The 20,601-nt window shown below is 44.3% G+C and overlaps 1 protein-coding gene across 5 annotated transcripts in view; it reads right to left on the bottom strand.

Moving 5' to 3' along the window:
* The window catches only part of LOC106744244 (basement membrane-specific heparan sulfate proteoglycan core protein-like), a 173,806-nt gene extending 153,295 nt beyond the window's left edge, over positions 1-20,511 (bottom strand). For all 5 annotated transcript variants that reach the window (XR_001374434.1, XM_014618831.1, XM_014618832.1 and 2 more), the window contains exons 1-2: positions 19,536-20,511; positions 6,588-6,712 (exon numbers count right to left, since the gene is read on the bottom strand). Coding sequence is in view for 4 of the 5 variants with exons in the window: in XM_014618831.1 (XP_014474317.1) it covers positions 6,588-6,687 (100 nt within the window). In the remaining variant the exon portion in view is untranslated. The remainder of the gene's footprint in view (positions 1-6,587; positions 6,713-19,535) is intronic.
* Between the last annotated feature and the right edge of the window lie 90 nt (positions 20,512-20,601).

Here is a 20,601-nt window from a genome sequence, read left to right as displayed (position 1 = left end):
GGACAAACAGCGTTCCCTCCGTAAGACGCGGGAAATGAAAGGCTTTTGCGGAATGCCTCGCTGCGTTTATTCTCAATGCTGAGTTATTTCTTCTGAAGTGCGTCTAGAGCTTGGATGAAAACTATCGCGGACAGAAATAATGACGCATCTGCGGATACATCGAATAAAGGGAGAACATCAACCGAGCGCACTCCGCCGTTATCCGTGGAATTATCTGTAACATTACCGCAACTGAAAGCTCCCCACGACGACCTCTTAGCGGGGAAACGTGACAATGGATGAAGTATTACCGCCGAGGCGGATATAAATTGCGTGCGGCACTGGATCCATCTGTCACGCAAGCGAACAAACGGTAAACCGATACGGAGATTTGAGCGAGCGCGGGGAAATCTGAATAAGTCTATCTTCGAACGCTCGACGTATCAATTCTTCGTAAGAACGCGCCGGGATATACGCGAAGGTAAGAGAATAAGTGGCTCCTGACAGAAGAAACGACTCAATTATTCCAGTTCTCTCCCTCTCGTTGTCGAGAAATCCTCTGTGTATGAACGCTTCTTGCAAACGAAGTCTGCGATCACCCGCGACATTTCTGGTATGAATATAATAAATAACGATTTAGCTACGAGAAGCTGTGCGTCGAAGAATCTCGGGGACAATAATATTCACACCAGACCCATCGTGCATGGGCGGATGTACTTTCTCGTCGATAATCCTCCACCCACATTCACTGTTCTCCGTAGCAGACCGGTTCTATCTATCCGCATGTCTGTAGGGTAGTTTATTATTCATTGGGGTTGCATCCCCAACGCGGATAAACGGCGCATTGTTTATGCATTAGCTTGTAGCCTGCCTGCCGAACCTCTCGATCGGCCCGTCGAGTTGATTCCGCCTTTTCTCACATTCCGGGCCATCCAACTTTTTTACCTAATTGTTCTCGCGTGCCCAAAATTCGCTCTCCTCCCCCTTTCCGACCTCTGTTCCGGATTATTACCGTATTATGCGAACTCGCGGATCGCCGCGCACGAGATAGCTGCACCGGGGGAAAGTAGCGAGCAGCATTCCTTATAATCCTTCTTTAATCTTTAATCAAAACTAAGACGGCATTATGCGAATCAACGATTTTGCGTTCTAAGAACTGCGGCGATAAGGTGAAATATGAAATATGAAGGTACGAGTTGAAGATGCGGAGTTCGCTAAGTCCTCTTTGCCAACTAAATCGCTATAATACCGTTACAGATTACATCTAACATGCTTCGTAAGAGAAATCCCTCGTTAAACCGGCTCAGCTTCCTCGATTTAGGAGCAGCGTGACGATAGACGGATAGGAAATGCGATCGCGCCTCTATCACAGGTCTGAATCGAAGTCCCCGATAGTTCGCACGGCACGATGATTAATGGCCTGAGTCTGTCGTAGACAATTGGAATATAAAATGCACCGCGAAACGAAAGGAATCTAGGCGAGAGAGATGGTATGAATAAAATCACCATTAATTTTAACGGATTCACACATAGCCGGGTATGAAATTTGCAACAGGACATCTTCGTTCGCTCGCAATTATATCGAAAAAGTTATTAACGAGCTTCGAATGAATACGTGAAATGTGGCATGAGCTTGGCACGCGGTTTGCGCCGATGAAGAAAGCATTCAAATTGTAATACCCGGATAAATTTGATTGAAAACGCGATCATCATTTCTCTCGTTCGGCTGTATATGTTTTGCTCATAAACAAGATAAAAGTCCCTTGTTGTCTGAAAAATGCGCAAAATCTGTTCTTTTACCGAGACGTGGGATTATTATTTCTCTAATTGCGCACTGTCTGACACGCGCGTGCGGAGATCGATTTACGTAAAGTATACATTTTGCGAATCGACAGGTTTACTATTAAACTCTCTCTAAATTCTGTTTGCTATTAAATTCTGAAACCTATTTGTTAAACCACTAAGTTTTTGGCACTGCGTGACACGGCTTGTTTTATATGTAGATCCTCTTTCAATTTTCATTTATAATGAATATGCATGCGCGTTTTTATCCGGGAATTCATATCGGCATCACCAGCGCATCGCGGATAAAGTTCGGAATTATTCCACCAAATTATTACGTACTTTTGCATTATGATAACCCTATTGTTTTAAACTGCGCGCTATCACACGTGTGAGACGCGCATTCACGCGAGCGTGTATATTCTCGGAGTTTAAATTTGTCGATCGATTTTCGAAAAGCAGCCTTTTTCTCGAACGCGACACCCATCACGATGCATTTAAATGAACCTCCGGTGCAAAACGCTTTAATCCATTTTATACCGCTCGCGTTTATCAAACACAAGTGTTTCGCAAAAACGAACCAAAAAAATAAACGAGATAGCGACGTCTAACAAGGTTGGAAATAGCATCAAAGAATCGAAAGCGTTCTGCCGAGGGCGCTTTATCTCCGAAACAAAACATACCAATGTCATTAATGGGTCAATACTCGGGCGAAGGTATTCATGGAAACATTGAAAAACGACGTCAACGTTTAAAAAATTTAGGTCTCAAAGTACAACGGGTAGAGACTCTCACCGTTCTGATTCTGTTTACCCATCGAGCAAACAAGGTTCGCACATATTTTCTCATGCCGTTGTATACGTTGCTCGTTCACATCGAGAGTGTACGATCCACAGAAGAAATAACACTGCCGCTCGTTATCGAGAACTACGTGAGCTCCGCTAAATATTACAAGCGGAATCGGAAGTACGTCGAGACAAACCGTGTGTGCACTTCGTATTCGTTCGTAAGTAGATTACGTCGGCGCGCAACACGGATGGTCGATTCACGCGTCTTGCGTGAATCAACGATCGCGATTTTCACGCTGATTGTCAGCTCCGCTTAATGCGCGACAGCGCGTGCACGGAAAGCCGTTTCCGGTGTACGTCGGATTTTCCATAATCTCGGCAGAATACGTGGCGCGCATGCATACGTGTGACACGGCCGAGGTGCGACAGAAGGTCGCGAGAATTTTCCTCCAGTCGATCTCGATCTTCAAACGACGCCGCGCCTTTTTGCGCCCGGCCGAGGCGCAATCTCGGTCGCGAAGCACGCTCTTGGCAAAACAATAGTTTCGACCGGTAATCCCGGAGTGTGTTTTAATCTGAAAGAACCTCGGGTACGCCGCTGATTGCATTGCATAGTAATCTTAGTTTTTATCGCGTCTCGAGATTGGTGGAGGTGCCGGCCGGGGGTTGTACAACACCTCGCGCTGGATATCGGGGTCAGACCGGTGCAACCCCTGCATTATACACGCCATCGCATATAATCTCGAGAAGAGTAAGAGCGCGCAACGGGTTTGCGAGAAAAAAATAGAAAGGAACTATCTGCTGGTATCAGTCGTCCGATATGCCGATAGCATGCGGCACAAGCCACGATTACCGAGATTCCTTATTCATGTACTCGTTCATTATGCAAGTTCCAACGTGCGAATGAATGTCTGCGTGGTACTCATGCTTCACATCTATCTACGTGCACTTATCAAATGGGACTTTTGCAGAGAAAAGCTCTGCTGGCCTCGATATCAGCTCCTTCAAACCGAACAGTTGATTTCGTACAAATGTTTCTCTTCATCGAAAACAACGGAGATATTTTAGAGCAAAACGTTAAGCAACGTATGTGTGTGTTTGCGTGTGTGCGTGTGTGACAACTCAGTTTCCACACGATACATAATAATGGAAGTCGCAAAAAATCAATGCGTGCGAATAACTGTAATACCCTGTGAAGTAAAAGTGTTTGGAAAAAATATCGACAGCAGCGAATCGTAATTTTAATTGATAAAACCAGCGTGTAACCAAGGGTGTACAATTAAATGTTGCTGGATCGGAGAAGCTTCACGTGTATCGTAAAACAACGCGTCTCGACGACACTACGTCCGTGCCAATCCGGCAATTTGGCGCGCGTATCTATCTACCGGATCTTGTCGTGGCTTCCTTCAATCTCGAGGCAATATCTAGGGCCTCACTCTTCCTGCACGGTGGTTAGTGAACTGCGGGTGTTGCGTTTAACACTTCCCACCGGCGATAATTAATTACTGCAGGAGACCTTTTAGGTTGTTGGCCACGACGCAACGCAATTATCGCGAGCAGTAATGACGCGAAATTTATGCATTGTGACAAATTTAGGGCACCGTGGCAACATTAAATCACGCACAATGCTCCAAGCTTTTCTTCGAATCCCCGAACTAACGTCTCTCCGCGAAAGTCATATTGCGGGAATCGATACGCCACTTCCGACATTATTGTCGCTTTTTGTTCTGCGAAACATGGACGTGCTTCCTGTTCTTACAAGTCGAAATGTGTTTAATATAACTTACTTCCACGAGTTTCTCCAAAGTCTCGCTTTAAATTGCAAACTTTCCAAATGACGTTACAAATAATTGTCAAAAATGTAATATGTGTGTTTGCGTGAGAAACATTCTTATCTGAAGAAAATTGTCTGAGAAAATGTACGTCGGTTTAATCCTAAAATGTCAAGATATGGGCGAGATAACCTTCATCAGAGTTGGCGTTAAAGTTCAAGCGAGAACTGTTACTTCTCGAAAATGGTACTGTGGGGAAACGACAAATGAGAATCGATCGTCTCATGAAACCCTCGTGTGAAAAAGGAACGCTACGGCAGTGAAGTCGGTAATATTGAAATCGATACGAACACGTCGGAAATAAACTGACGCGACAATGACTTAATCGGATTACGCACGGTTTGCATTCGCAAATTCGAACGTACGCACGATGGAAATCAAGGTATATAAGTGCTCAAAACATTCATCAGCTTGCACGCATGGATATGCGGTTAAAAAGTGCTGCTGCGGTGACCAAAGTTGCACAAGGATAAGGGGAGGAAGGGGAGAGTGGCTGTATAAAATTTTCGACGTATAAAGCGCAGTTTTAAATGAAATACTCGAACGAAAACGCGGCGAGTTTCCAATGCAGAATTAATGGTCTCATAAGTAACGAATGAAAATTACGCTTAAAAGCACTGATTCGCGGGAGCTATCTGGAAAAAAAGAGCAGATTCGACGGCCGAATTAAATTCCGCGAGAGTCATTCGTGAATCGATTGCACTTAGCTTAGTTTTATGACCGCGCGAAATTTAACAAAAAGTTAAATCGTCTTCGCTTTTCGAAATACCGATTAATCGCGTACAATTAAGCATGTAGCGTTTGCACAAATTATTTTAAGCTGAATAATTAAAGTAATAAATCGAAAATAATTGGAGAGACCATTTATTTATATAGGTTGTGTGGGAAAAACTGCATTCTCGTTATGTATTAATTAAAAACAGTAACGATCAATATTTAACCTATGAAAACAGTTTTCCGATGTAAATTAAAAAATAATTCTCTCTGTGTCTGTATTTAGCTGTTACACCTCACTCTGGTTGTCACGTTGATTATATACGTCGATGCCGATACATTAGAACGTTAATCACGATTAGTTTACACACGCATCTAATTAAGCGGATGTGTATATAATTCAAATGAGTCGCAAGGCGAACTGTATTTATACGTTGTCGCTAATTATGCAGCTTGTTTCTCACGTCGGACATGGTAATTTTCTGTCTCGCGCCGTGTCAATTGGAAGAGTAATCCAACGTGTCAATGAGAAAAAACGCGACAACGAAATGAACATCCTATCCGTCCGTCGGGACGATGCATACGCATTACTCGTCACTCATTTCAACGGGCTCATTCCTCTCGACGTCTGATTCTGTTCGCTGCTTTCGCGAATATTTCATTACTGCCATTTCTCGACTTCCAGAGTTACGAGAAGCTGGGACAGTCGTTAATTACGTGAAATTCCACTATGGTCTGCTTTCGTTTGCATGATAATTCCCTTCTACGATGATCATTGGAAATGAAACGAAGCTGACGAGAACACCTTCGTAATAGCTTCATATCATCGCAAAAATATGGCCAAAGTTCGTATACTCTCAATTCACGAGAGTTCAACTATATCGCTCATTTTTCCATTTGTTTTCTGCAATGTATTTTTTTTTTATATAATAGGCAGTATTTAACGAAATGTGCAACATTAGCGAAAACATAAAATTATTCGCAATTTCAGTTTTCTCGATATAATGTTGAAACAAAGTGGTGTAACGATAGGAAAATTTACGAAATATAATAGCGGCTGTGGTTAGAGAACTTCAAAAATACTCAGTTCACCGTTGGAAATATGCTTGCTAATTTATCGACGTCGAGTACGCAAAGTTTTATCGAGAAAGAAAGGGGCATGTAACACTGTGCGAATTGAATCCATTAGTTATCACGTGAGGAGATATAACGCTGCTAGAATGGTTCGATGAAAAAGATTTAATTTCCGATACAATACCGTGTGTATGCCAAGTTTTACACGACGTTGTTTCCAACGTAATAATACCTCCTACTATGCTCCGTGCTCGTTAAAAACGTTAACATCACTAATGAAGAAATAAATGAGCGTGCTCACTGAATCAAGGATGCAGTAAAAAGTTAATGATACCCCGGATCACGTCGCGCAGATATATTTGCGGATTGCGACACAGCGATAATAGTCAACTGTATTTCTAGAAAAGTTACTACTCACCGGTGCTTTTCACGGTTGGAGACGCCGATGGTTGCGCGCACAGGACGTGCGTACCCCATAAGAGCGCCAGGGCGACGCAAAAAAACTTCATAGTGGTCATCGTGAGCGGCTATTCCATGGAAATCCTGAAATGCACAAAGTACCAATTTTTCTTTACTATCTGCAGCATCTTTGCGGCGCGAATAAACATTCCGTCTTTAGCGATGAAACAATTTAACGCTTTCAAATGCCTCATTAGTTACTCTCCGTTCCTTCGACGTATCTACATTTTTCTCCTCGAGATACGCTATTTTGCAATCTCTATAGATACCTGGATAGATAGATAACTCAAAGCTTGTTCATCCATAGCTTTACGTCTACACACAATCCAGCAGAGATAGATCGACTTCGTTGCAATGTTTCACACCGTGAATGGTAACACCGTTGCATCGCGTCGCTTCCTCGTTTTCCCACGCGATACTGCCTCGGGCATGAGGGAAAAAAGGGTGATACAACAATAGCGTGTCGACTCACCGCGAAATGAGATTCTGATACCGCGACTCGATCGTCGTGTTTACATACGCAAGTGTGTCACGATATAATATTAAATGTGGAGAACGAAAGGATTTAACTCGGGAGATTCCGTGACGAGTGCTCCGTTTTCGGATTCGTTGAACGACGAACCGAGAATTTAACCATCAGACGTATGGAACTCTCTCAGTTTCAACGAGAAGTTTTTTTTTATCGAGAGCGCCTATGAGCTGAGTCTGCACGCAAAGAAATGAATGACTTGGTAATAGCAGCTCAATTCTTTCTCCGAATGTACAGCCCGGGGCTGACCGAATGAAAGTTTCGAGAACTCGGGTCGCTGCGGGGATGTAATAAGGGTGTGACAGGTAGTAAACGAAACCGGGAAGGCTGATTTATCGTAAATTAATACGCCACGGGAAATACTCGGCGTCGTTTGCGGAGAGAACGAGGATAGGAAGAGAATTTAAAATAGATTTGCACGGACGAAAAAATACTCGTCGTCGGTTGTGGTCGTTCTCCTCCCGCGACTTATCGCGACTGAGATAACGACGAGCCGGGGAGGACCGTGCAGGCGACTAAGGCACATTGATGGTCGGCCGTTAAGAGGATGGAGGAAGAAGCTCGCGACTAGATGGATCCGCGCCGGCGAGGGTGGGATCCCGCACACAAGCGTCGTAGTCGCGAGAGCTGAATCACAGAATGGATAGATCGTAGATAAGTAGTGATCTTGCCTCTCGGTCCGGCTTAAAGCGACGGAAGTCGAGCGCGGTGTGACTCGGAGCGTAAACCCAGCCCGGGAATTTCGCGCGTTGGAAAACGAGCCAAACGATTGGACGCGCGCTCCTCCTCTTGACAACTACCTAAACCCACTTCCGGATGGTTAGAGCGAGGACGGTTCTTATCATACTGAATTTAATATCAACAGCAATTCGCGACATAATACATACCTGTACACACACCGTTAAAACAAATGAGGTTTCACAAGCAACGTTATAAATTCTACAACGCGTTGCCCTTTAATTTGCGGATTCGCCGATAGGGCAATATCACGTGAAATACGCATCGTATGCGCGCGACCGAATCCCTTTAGACGAAATCAAATGTTAATTCATTAAAAGTGCGTATTAACGGCGCGCAGTTATATATGTGGTTAAGCAGGTTATATATTCGCCGATAGATTATTCATACGAGATATCCTCGCTATTAACGGAATGATTTATCACTCGGACGAGATATTGCATTCAAATTTCATTACCTTAATAGGAAGTAAACCCTTAATGGCCACATATGCCGCGATATTCCTACGGGGGTCGATAAATAACCACCGCCAGCCTCGCCCCCTCCCCACCTCTTTCCGTTGCCGGTATAAATCGCGAATCGTTTAAATCTACCGGCCGCTCGGCCGTATCAGGAACTCATTCCGCGGAGAGACGATTTCCACTCTTTCGGCGCGCGAAGCCCGAGGAAAAAATGACGTAGACGAAGCACCGGTGAACTTTGTAAAATACGAGTGCAACCGGCAACGCGATGCACTTCGTGCATCGCTGTGGGCACCTGCATTCGTGACGGATCTACTCGACGAGCGATCCAGCGGAGTTTCACACACGGCCGAAGAACGCGTGTCGGCGATTTATCGCGTTCATATGTGTGCGCCTTCGTACGAAAGCATACACCTGCAGTAAATAGAGGGAGTGCACGGAATAACCCCCGAGCGCTACCACTCGCCATCGAGACGGATGTGACGAAACCCCGGTCGCGTATCGGACATCTTTCTGGTATATTAGTTCCGCACTGTTGATGTGTTCGCCACCGTCCAGAATACGAATTAGTCGTTGCTAAGAAGGAATTATTCACCGGCGTAAATAATAAGACTGCCGGATGTTGCAGCAGAGCTTCATCAATTTATGCCTGTCGAACATCGGTTGAGAATCCGTCATCCGGTACTGAGGTATTACCGGCGAACGATTGGACGCCCACTCGCTCAACGCAACTCATCGTTTTTAGAGATGATGCTTTTTTCCTCTTTTAAAATACTAGCAGCGTGATTTATTCGAGGAAGATAAACGCCATCACAGCTGAGTACTTTCCCGCTCCAGTACGCCGCCCTGGACCACACTAAATCTTTATATATTCATATAAAACTCGCAACATATAACGAATTTGTAAATTGCAAGAGCTGGTAAAAATTAAATTATAATTCACTCATATGCCACATAACAAAGAGAAAATGGTGTTTTCCGCAACGCTATTTGTCACATTTTTTTATTGAATAAAAATTGACTCGTGCACTTTTAATCCTTGATCTTTAACTGAAAGCCACAAAATTAATTGACGACGTAGAGAAACAAATGTCCCTTCACCGGAAACAAGACAATCTCAACCTTCGAATGTAATTTATCGTGCGTCGCTACGACTTTTCTACGCGGAAATATCAACGAGCGACGAATCCTTTGATGACCGAGGCCCGACTACAAATTGTGCATCGCTCCCTCGAAACGAGATGCGAAGTCCACGGCGTGCATTTGCTATGCGTGATGCCGCTCGCCGTACGCCGTTATGCCCTAACATTACAACTCGGGTTATTTGTACAACCTTGCACATAATGCGCATAAGATTGAAAATAACAGGAAATTCTTACAAAAACTTATTTAGACTGATCTGCGCTTGAGATCTGTCTCAGCTTGTTAAATAAATGATGCTTTAATGTATAATAATAATAAGTAAATGTCAAAATATATATGATGCCTGATGTATACAAACATGAAGAAAGGTATCCAACAATCATGACGTGTAAAATATCGTGAAATTGCGAGATAACTGCCTTATTTTCCATAATTTTAATTTACTCCTATATCTTTTGTCCATAATATGTTGCCATATTTCTTATTACTTTTTCCTTAATATTTCGATAATAATCGTGAACGTTAGCTTAAAGAAAATAGAAGTCGATCGGTGATGAAAGATCTCTGAGTAATGGGTATAGCCAAGCTTCATTTATGTGCCGGCTTCGAGGAAAATCGTCGAGCAATAAAGTCGACCCGGGACTATAAATCAGCAAGATGGGCAAAAAATTAAGCGGTAAAGTACTTTCGCTTTACTAGAAGGGAGAGCGCCTCTGAACAGAGAAATTTGCATTTCCTCCCTACTTACCTCGCAGAAGCGGAAACATTTCAACGTTGCCTGCAAGATGAAGAATATTTTCTTATTAAGGAGTCACCGTATTACATTATGTTGATGCATAAATAATGGCTGCTTTTTAATTAAGCTGTGTAACACGCTTTCAAATATTGTAAAATATCTGATATAGTCTTGTAATATATAATTATGCGATTAAATATTTGTGGCATAAATTAAAGAATTTATATGAAATTATACACGATTGAATTAAAACCGTGACAAAAGCCGTAAATGTGCTTTATCATAAACTTTGTTCTAAATATTAAATTTTTCCGACTTCTGGCATATATTATGATCTCCGAGATTTGGCCTGGCAACATTTTCGGGTCATATCGTGGAATGTAGTGATTTTAACTTTTGGCATTCATACGTAGAAATCATAATGCGCCATATATAGTGAAGCTCGGGCAGCATTTAACACAATCTTTGTGTTCTAGTTTATTTAATTCGATCGAAAGTTCTGGGCAACGTTTAACGGTGCCAACAGCAGACAGGTCGGTCCGACTTTTGCCAAGTACTATGTTATCGGTTTATATCGGGGGGAAGTTTCTACTGGTACCAAAAGTCCAGAAACTTTATCGGTATCCTAAAGAACAACTTCTTTTATTTCGTATGGGTCGCTTATCAATCTTCATTTACAAGTTACTTGATCGATGGTAAGTAACGATGTATACGAAAGCGAAGCCTGAGTAAATTCACCGTCCTTCTTGCAAAAACAAATCGAACTTTCATATTCTCAGACACTCATCGCACACATACCGAATCGTGACCGTTCTCTCTCGTCCCTTCACTTTCACCGTGACTTGTAAAAGTAAACGTATGGGAACGAAAAGATAACGCGACTTTCGTTTTCCGTTCACTTTCTCCTTAACTTTTAATTATGACACTGAGATTGCCAGGATATACTTTCACTTTTCGTCAAAACGAAGTTTATATGTCAAGTTAGGAGACATTAGTTAGGAGACGTTGAAGACATTATTCTACGGCTGCAATAACCGTACAATTTAACTAATATGTGAAACGATTTAATTCACTTATCACATACAGAGTTTTACGATAAGTTTGTCACTAGGTGCCAAATTTTCGATGTCGACCCGGTAACAACAGCTAATACAAGCTACCGGATAACAATCGAATGATAGTCTATACAATAACTGACAGATTTTGTTGCGATAACATAAAATTTGCCGTGCCAATTTTTTCTTCTCCGTGCTTTTATGCAAGAATCAAAGATCGACCGAGCGTTCGATCTCGCGACGTCTAACTCTCTCTTATATCGGAATGTCAAGGCAAATTGCTCGCATTCTTTTTCCCTTCCTTAGCGCGACCGTCGCGACAGCCAATCGGCTGATTAACGCACGATGACAAACCGGTAATTAACACTCCCGGTCCGCGTGTGCGAGTCTCGCTGAAAGCATAGCATTAAAACGCGGACAATTTGACGCGTCGCTCCCTCGCCCGGCTCATCCTAAACAATATTCGCTCTCCCTTCTGTTTACCCCCTCACGGAATCGCAGTCACTTTTTCGGCTGACACCCTCTCGTCGTAAACGAGCGTCGTGCGAACGCACAGTGACGACGGGCTGTCGATACGTGTGTACGCGCGCGACCAATTCGAGCGGCCGTGAATAAGAAATGTCCCCCGCGGCCTTTCGGAGCGTGCGTTTTTATAAATTCCACGCGCACCGCCGTAACCACTCTCATATCGGAGAGACGAAAAGTCGCTGGCAGTTCCGAAACTGTCGTACGGCGGAAAGTGGAGCGAAGGGTGAACCCGGGAGAAAACTCCTTGTGAGCGTTACCTGTGACGTTAATAAAACGCAGCAGTAAACGAGTGGCGGGCCGAATAAAAGAATCAGGAGCGTGCCTCTCTCGCGATCGTAAAGTCGACCGCGTCTCTTAATGCCGCGCATTTCATTTATGCGCGGAAACGTGAGCGGGTATTACGCGGAGGATGCGCCGTCCGACGGCCGATGATGACGAGGACGATGCAATTTATACGCACAACTCGTTATTTGGACGCGAGCGATCATTATTGCGCCGTTAAGACGAACGCAAGCGGCATGAATGTGACGTATCGGCGGCGCCGTAAAAACTGCGTAATTCAAAGGCACTTAATCTCATCGGCAGTCGTGCGGCTCGGTTTAGTTGCTTTTTTACGAACCTCGCCGTTTCCACGTTATTGCAAGAAATCCATTTATATCGCGCATAAATATCCAATGAGCCAAAGCTCCCTTTGCCATGATATCAATACTTCGGAACGAGAATGACCTATATCTTCCTGTAATGTGGAAGTAAAAGAGCGAATGTCCTCTATCTGTACATGTTCTTCCTTCCTGCCCTTCTTCGCCGCTGCTCTCGGATCGGTAAAATGTTGCCGGTATTCGCTCCAAAATATTGATATATGTATCGCGGGAAGTAGTAACGCGGAGTATGTATATCACCGAGAACTCGAGTCATTTTTCCGCTCTTAAAATTGCCGCTTACGATACAACAACGAAATGAATGATACGAAAAGAGGATCGTGAAGTCGAATGCAAAAACAAATATAATATCACAGTTAAAGCTCAAACAATTATTTCGCATGATTAAAGGATAGATCACGGGATCCACTTTAATTAATGAAACATTCAACCGGTTCCAATGGGGATATTCCTAAATAAAATGTATCGATTACCTGGTACGAAAGATTGCGATGTATCGGGTACATTTCCCTCGATCTGTCTGTACAATTGAATGCCTTACTCGGAAGCGGCCGGATCGCCGCTTCTCGATTAGAGATGAGAGCACGAAAAATCGCTCCTCATGAATCACGAAACGGGGCGCGCTCGTCGCCGCCATAAAGTCAACCCGTCGCTGCAATCAGTGTATCATTCCACTACTGCAAAATTATACCGTCCACTTTGTTTGCTTTCTCGCTTTATACCGCAAATGTAAAACGCCCGGAGCAAGTGTTACGCGGGGATACTACACGTATGTGCGTGCTTGCGGCCGGACAAACACACCCATCCGCGATGCACGAGCTGAAAATCAACACCACTAGCGCGTGCACCGATGCGCCGTTTCATCCAAGCGTATCCATCCATCTGTTGTCGGTTGCTTGTCTACCACCCTGTATGATTACGTGCGCGGTCGTTAAAGTGTTGTCGACCGGACGAGCAATGCTCGTGGCAATATCGCCGTCCCGATCTCTCTCGCGATTTCTCTCGCCGTCGATGATCGCGTAAGACGCCGCTTCTCCAACGGTAAGCAAGATTATAAGATGGGGGCGCACGGTATGTGTGATTGAACCCGACATTATAAACTTCAGCGTCGCATGCAAAAGGACGTAGACGTTATTTCAGTCGAAGTGGCATCCCCGCACAATAGATTACCAAGCGATATTCCCGCGTTCTGTTGCCCGGCACCCCTTTGCCGAAAATATAGTTTATTCAACAAATCGCGGTAAAAAAAAAAAAGCCGGTCTTCTTCGAAGTTGCTCTCTAATTTGCAACCGGCTTTCAGTTTGTTGCATTCTTTCGTTTCCCGTACTTCGATTTATTTCGTATTCGCGATATATACGTACGTTGGAAACGTTCAATCTCAAACAGATTAAAAGTTTCGTTCTTTTTTTATTCTTCCTTTTCCAAGCAACGGACCTTTACCTTCTATGAACTAGCTGCTGAAGTATTTTTAATTATTGAAGCACGCGCAACCTGTTATGTCGGCTAAAGGAATGCTTTAAAGGGTAAATCGATCAGACTTGACCTAGGGCAAGCCTCCTTGGGCAAAGGGCACTCCTACACTATTCCAGCTCGTTTCACATTTAAGCGTCAAAACACTTTTCCACCCTAGTTTCTCACACTAACGTCTCCATCCGCGGCGAACAATCGCCCGCTTTATCATATCCCATATTGTGCGTGCGCACTCATCTATCATTTCGGATCCCCACGATATTCGATTAAAGTCACCTTTGCGAAATATCGCGCGAGAGTCAACACAAATCGTCATCTCGCGTTTAAAATGAATAGCGGCGAGCAGGCAGGGCGGCGCGGTTTCCGACATTTATCCGGGCGGTCCAAGTATCTGTTATTTTAATGAATACTGCGGAGATACGTGTTTGTACACCTTTAACGAGGCGTATCCGAATAAGTCCGAGTAAAACCGACTCTCGCAGGCAAGACTCATTCGCTCCATTCCGGGGCGCTCCGCGAGCACTGTCGATTTATCCGAATATAATCAACGTTCAACGCATCGCAGGAAGGCGTGTTTCTCCTCTCTTCACGACCATTTTTTTCGTTTGTTTATCGCTAGCACGCTTATTGTAATATAATTGCCTTAATGCCGCACTGATTCCAATTTTATCATCACGCCATTCTTCCTCTGTATAATTATATTGTAATTTAAAAATACACAAAATATTTCTTTCTCCAGTCGAACTCGGATTAATTTTAACTGGTTACCCATCTAATCATTATAATCTTTCAAACGTCTTCCTTATTGAATTTTTATCAATACATGATTAGGATGTTTTGTCCTAGTAAGGATCCCACCTATTTAGGATCTCGTGCATTATCATGCAGGTATACCTGACGACGATTTCTAATCGGGTGATCTTCGAAAGGGGCATCGACGAGGAAAAGTCGAATTGATTAACGAGGTTTTCATTAGATCCGCCACGCGGCAGAACAAACCCTCACGTAATCGCAGCTCGCGAGTGGGAATATAGCTTGTTGCGATAACATCGCACTCGTATGAGCCGTACATTAATCCTCTTCAAAGTGAAAGGGACGATGTCACACGCAGAGTTTCGTACCATGACGAACCGTTTCCTCGAAATATAGCATTCCCATTGATCAGGCAGCGTTCACTTAGTAGAATTCGGTTCGTCGTCTTCGCATAGAGGAGGACGGTATTGTCCGTACGTCACTAATGGGGGTACGCGCGACCCCAGATACCCCGGCTGCATGACAAATGCACTAATCGGCCTTCAGTATAGAATCGTTATGCCCACGCAAAGCTATGAGTGATTACTTTGACCCGACGGCGGCGTTGCTTCGATGAATATTGAACGAAAGGACGATTACATATTCCGGAGACGTTGCCGTAATTTTACAGTGACGAGAGAAAGTAAGAACCCGAAGCGCGGAGAGCCTGATCGGATTTTCAGACGCGCTCGATGCGCGCGCTGCCATTAATTGAAATGCGAAACAAATAAATCGCTGTTTTCGCGACGCGATATAATCGAGATAAATCTGGATAATGTGAGATCTTCTTGTCGATGAATGGATAAATAAGGATTGATTGTGCCTTGATGGCTTTAAGAAATGGCCAATGTAGAATGCCAATGTTTTCCGTTTCACTTCGAACTTGTGTCTAGAATCGAATAATCTCTGTGGATTCTTCTTTTACGTGCAGAATTGCAAAGAAAGGGATCAAAGCCAGCGCGTGATATAAATCTCATCGCAAAAATTGGAAGCTGTAAGTTCCTCCCACTGAAATTGCAGGTTCGTTGAAGGCCATTAAACGTTAACAGCTATCGCTTTTACGCGCACGTGCCAGTCTATCCTAAATCTATTAAAATTCAACTTCTGCAAACTTTATTTTGCAAACTTCAGATTCTGCAAACTTGGGAAAATCAGTTTTCTCTCATACTAACTTGTTATATTAAATATTATATTCTCAACTCTCACAATTTAGATGTGTAATACAAATAATTGAATTGGAAATACACCAAAAACGAATTTTCCCATCCGCTTTCGAGATAAACGGAAATACCGCGAAATAAAATTAAATATACCGATAAAACATGACCAAACACAATTGCTTTTTCATTAATTCGGATCTATTTTGCACATTAATCGGCTCTTCGGATTTTCACAATTTGCTCCCGCCCTCTCTATTGTGCTAATATACGTCACGTTAAAAATTCAAACGGAATCTCCTTGCTTACAAAATGCTATTTTTCTTCGTATAAACCTCGTTTCTTTCTCGAAAGACTGGTATATCGGCCGCGTATCAGTTGCGAGTGAAATGCAAGCGTGATTAGGTAACGTTACCGCGCCAATATGGGATCGAAAACGCACCAAGACCGGCAACGCTCCGTGTAATGAAATATGGTTATTGATACAAATTGCCGCGGATACGTTTTAGTACATATTTGTCATGCAGAGAAAATTATTGCGACGCCGATATTATTGGTCTACTAAATCACCGTTGATGGGAGAAGGGAAGGGGGGAACGGTGTTGGAGCAGATAAGTTTATCCGACGCGATTGCGATATGGGAACAACGATCGTAAAATCCGAGGTGTGAGGATAATAAAATCCTTCGGCTTAAATCGAACGAGAAAATATGCCGCAGTGCCGAAGTAGCTTTCGAAAAAGTTTCAAGACTTGGTTTTTTCTAGAATACGCGGAAGTTTCGAGGGGATGTCCGACGACTTTTTCGAAAATTCCGCACAACCTGGACTTACGCGTAAGGACTTTCGGTCGTTATGCGAACGTATGAAAGGCACGAGAGAGCAGCGCGGTCTGATAAGCAGAAGGAGAAGCTCGTCTTTCTTCTCGTTTCCTTTCTATATCTCTCACCTCCGAATACACGATTTACGAGAAATATTCGAAAAGTTCATTTCCCTTCGTCATTGTACAGAGACGAAAATGTTGATAGCTATCGGCGCAATAAACACGATTTGTCAGCGATTATAAGATGACTGGGACAAACGAGGGAATTAACATGCGAAACGTATCGATCACCGCGTTGCTCGCAATTTGAGACATTCAACATTAATCTTGCTTAGTGAGCCTGATAGTACTTTCCCCATTAAAAGGGGGGTGGAGGTATCCAATCTTGACCGACCTCCGTCCGCGGAACAAAGGGAGGGAAACGAACAGGAATTGCTTCGTCAAAGCCGAACGATGACAAATGCCAGTCCTCGGGAAAGGATGGAAAACTCGTTAACCGGGCCAGCCGGTTGATGACTCTCCGTAGTATCACTATTATCAGGAGCATTCGAGTTAACTGCGTTCGAGTGTTCCTAGATGCCTACCTACACAAACTACTTCCTCCCCTCCTTTTGTTCCCGCTGCCATCAATCATTTCAGTTTTGATGCGCAAGATTCGAACGCCTGTTTTCTTCCTCCACCCACCGTTCATTCGGATCCTCCTCGCCGTCCCGTAAAATCGAATCCTCGATTCTCGCGAAACGACACAGGGGGAGGTGCGCTTTTATAATATTCTCCACGCGAGGTTCCGCACATTCCTTACATCCGCATAATGGATGCAGGCGTGATTAATCTGCACGCCAATCGGGAGGAGAGGAAAATATAGCCGTGTACGTACAAAATACTGAGTGATGAGTCGGCGTTGGTATAATTAGTCGGCAGCTGTAGATAAGGCGCGCGAGCAGAGTAATCGCTAATATCGTCAAATGTGATGAATTACACACAGGCGGGCGCCGAAGCAGCGTTCGAAGAACGGCCTGTATTCCACCGGCGCAACGCCGACGGCGATGCATTAAAGTTACAGTAATTTGACGCGGCGGAGATTATTGCGAAACACGGACTGACGGTTCTTCCTCCTGCGGCCGCGATCGCCCACAGGCGGCGGTGCACACGAACCGCAAAGAGTTGGACATTTTATCGTACAGTTTGCCAGAACTACAACAGAATATCGGCATCAATGGTTCTCACGCACGCGAAAATTCATCGGTCAGTAATTATAAATTAACGGCCAAGAAGGCTTTATTAGCAGCGTCGAAGCGCATATTATATTTATACCGCGCGCCGCTTTATAAACTTTCGAACCATTAATTGAAGTCCGCTATCTGTTTTTACGAATCATCCAGTGAGCCGAATTCTGTAGAGTTGAAAAAAACTCGACTAATTTTCATCGTTGCAGCGCTCGTGTAAAGCTAATCGCGTGTATGTAATGCGCGTTGAGCGCAAGATAAAACGTAACGAATGGACATAATTGACACGGATTGTATAAAACGTGCGTGAAATGTAGTTTGCGGTACTCGAGAAACATCGATTTCAACCGGGAATATCAGTGAAATTATACTTAACGTATTCGAAAATGATCAATTATGAGATTTGCATAAATAACGGGGGAAAAAGGGAAATAATAACATTTCGGCGCGCGAGTCGCGCACACCGCCGAAATATTATTATCATCCCGCAGATTTTCAATTACGCGGCATCACGCTCACACTCGATCCATCTCCTGTTTACCGATAAAACTCGCACAATGCTCGCGCATTTCACACTGTATTGTTACTTTTAACGGCAATAATTATTTTTCTTCGCGCAGATATGACGCGCGATAAATTAATCGATATTTCCTATTCGTTGCACACGACAGTTTTATTTAACTACGTATCGGGTTGATGACCGAGCTAAAAGCGACCTCTTAAAAAAGGCGCGACGTAAATATCGGACTCTCTCGTTCGTTTAATTTAGCCCTCACGTTTATTTCAATGAGCCTTCACTCCGGGAGTTCTAGGTAATGAGAAAGCAGTAAAGACAGATTAAGAGATCCCCAAACTCTTCCCATTCCCGAGCCAACATTCTTTTGTGACAAATCCATTAGGGACTTTGAAGAAATTGAGTTTGCGCCCGCGATTCATTATAATCTCATTTATGAGAACTAACTGCTCTCGTCCAGAAAACCGTGACAGCCTTTAAATTATCGCGCTCAAATAATGCACGTCGAATAAGTCATCTGGGATTTGTCTTTTAGGATTTTATCTCGAAAATGGCTCACAATGGCCGGCTTCGATTCTTAACACGGACAAATTTCAGCATTAACATCCGAGATACATATGCGTGATACTGCACGGTAGTCGTAGAAAATAGCCGTAATTAGCTGGCAAAGGCAAATCTTTCTTTGAGGAATAACACAAGCGTAATATAGTTCTTGCTAAGCTTTTTTACTGTACGTACCCGAGAAACGCTTACACGACTTACACAATTACACGTTAACGTTACACACGCTCGCTTTATGACTTTTTTCTGCTCTTTGATATTAGAATTTTCATCTCGGCTCCCAATTTGCGTAGGATAACTCCCAATCGATATTGACGCGCCCTTCGCAACTCCACCCGTATTTTTTGCACTAATAACGCGCAAGGCTTATTATCCCGTAAAGTCTATTATCCCGGAAATGAAAAGGTAACTTCATCTCTCGCCTGAGAAGTTCGCATTTCTGTTATCCGCGTTATACTACCCTCCGGCTTTTTGTCAAGTTGGTCACCGTTAAGCTAATAAAGATGATTTAAAACGTACCTTCGGACAAGTTGCGCGCCTCTCTTCCTTCTGAAGTGAACACGATCGCCGTCCACCGGGAAACAATGGCACGAAATCAAGCCAGGCGGATGCAACGAAAAGAGCACTTGCTGCGAAATATCCAAGCACTTCCGGCGCTGCTCCTCGATCTCGCTAGATCCGATCGATCGCGTCGCAGTGGCCACGAACACCCTCTCGAATGTTGAATAGTTTCTCACGCGGGAGAACGAACGCGCAGTTGCAGTCGCAGCGGAGGCGATGGCGATTTGTTAGAGGAATTTCGCTGCGCTTTCGTCGGCCGTACAACCGGCACTTTTATCCCCGTGCATATTTCATTTACCTGTGTGCGAAGTCGCGCGCGATTTTCCCTCACGACGGAGCAGCCGTCGCCTCGATTTTGGTCTTAACTCACGGGAAAACTTGGCGACGCGATGGGAAATTAATGGTACGCGCAGCTTCCGCAGCGTAATCGCCGATATACCGAGAGCAGTTTCAACGTACGTCGGCGATGTCAATATTGTTGCATCTCGCATACCGTGCTATCACTTTGACGAGCGTCGATCGCGCGAGGAGAATTTTTCTTTTCAATTATGTGTACCTACCACCTCGCGGAGGGGCGCGCGCGCGCGCGCGCTCATGCGGTTTCTTTCAAGACACGTAATTCCGTGCTTCGAATGACTCTTTACGAGTTTCCCCCTCGAGCTGTGCGTGTATGCCAGCTGCACCAGTCGGATCTCATTTTTACCACGCTCGCAATACCCTTTGCCTAATTGCGCACCTCGCTGCGATTCTTCCCCGCGCATTCGTCTCGCCCGTACACGACGCGATTCTGTCTCGCCTCGAAAAAGCGGCTAATTATAACGCGAGACGGATTATTCGAGTAATGACTAATTACGAGCGCGTGCAGAAATGTCGCGCTTCCGTAGGTCGACGGGAGGAAAAAGAGCCTCACCGACAATCTCCCCGGGCGAGTTTATTACCGTTAATACCCCCCCTCCCCCCCCACCCGCGTCCACCGAAAACAGCAGCGATTGCACGGCGAATGGTCGATCAAATGGTCAGTCGG

This window comes from Dinoponera quadriceps, unplaced genomic scaffold (genome assembly GCF_001313825.1).
Source record: "Dinoponera quadriceps isolate SergipeBrazil2010 unplaced genomic scaffold, ASM131382v1 scaffold707, whole genome shotgun sequence".
Lineage (NCBI taxonomy): Eukaryota > Metazoa > Arthropoda > Insecta > Hymenoptera > Formicidae > Dinoponera > Dinoponera quadriceps.
The sequence above is the reverse complement of the archived record's forward strand: the minus strand, read 5'-3'. Positions and strand labels throughout refer to the sequence as shown.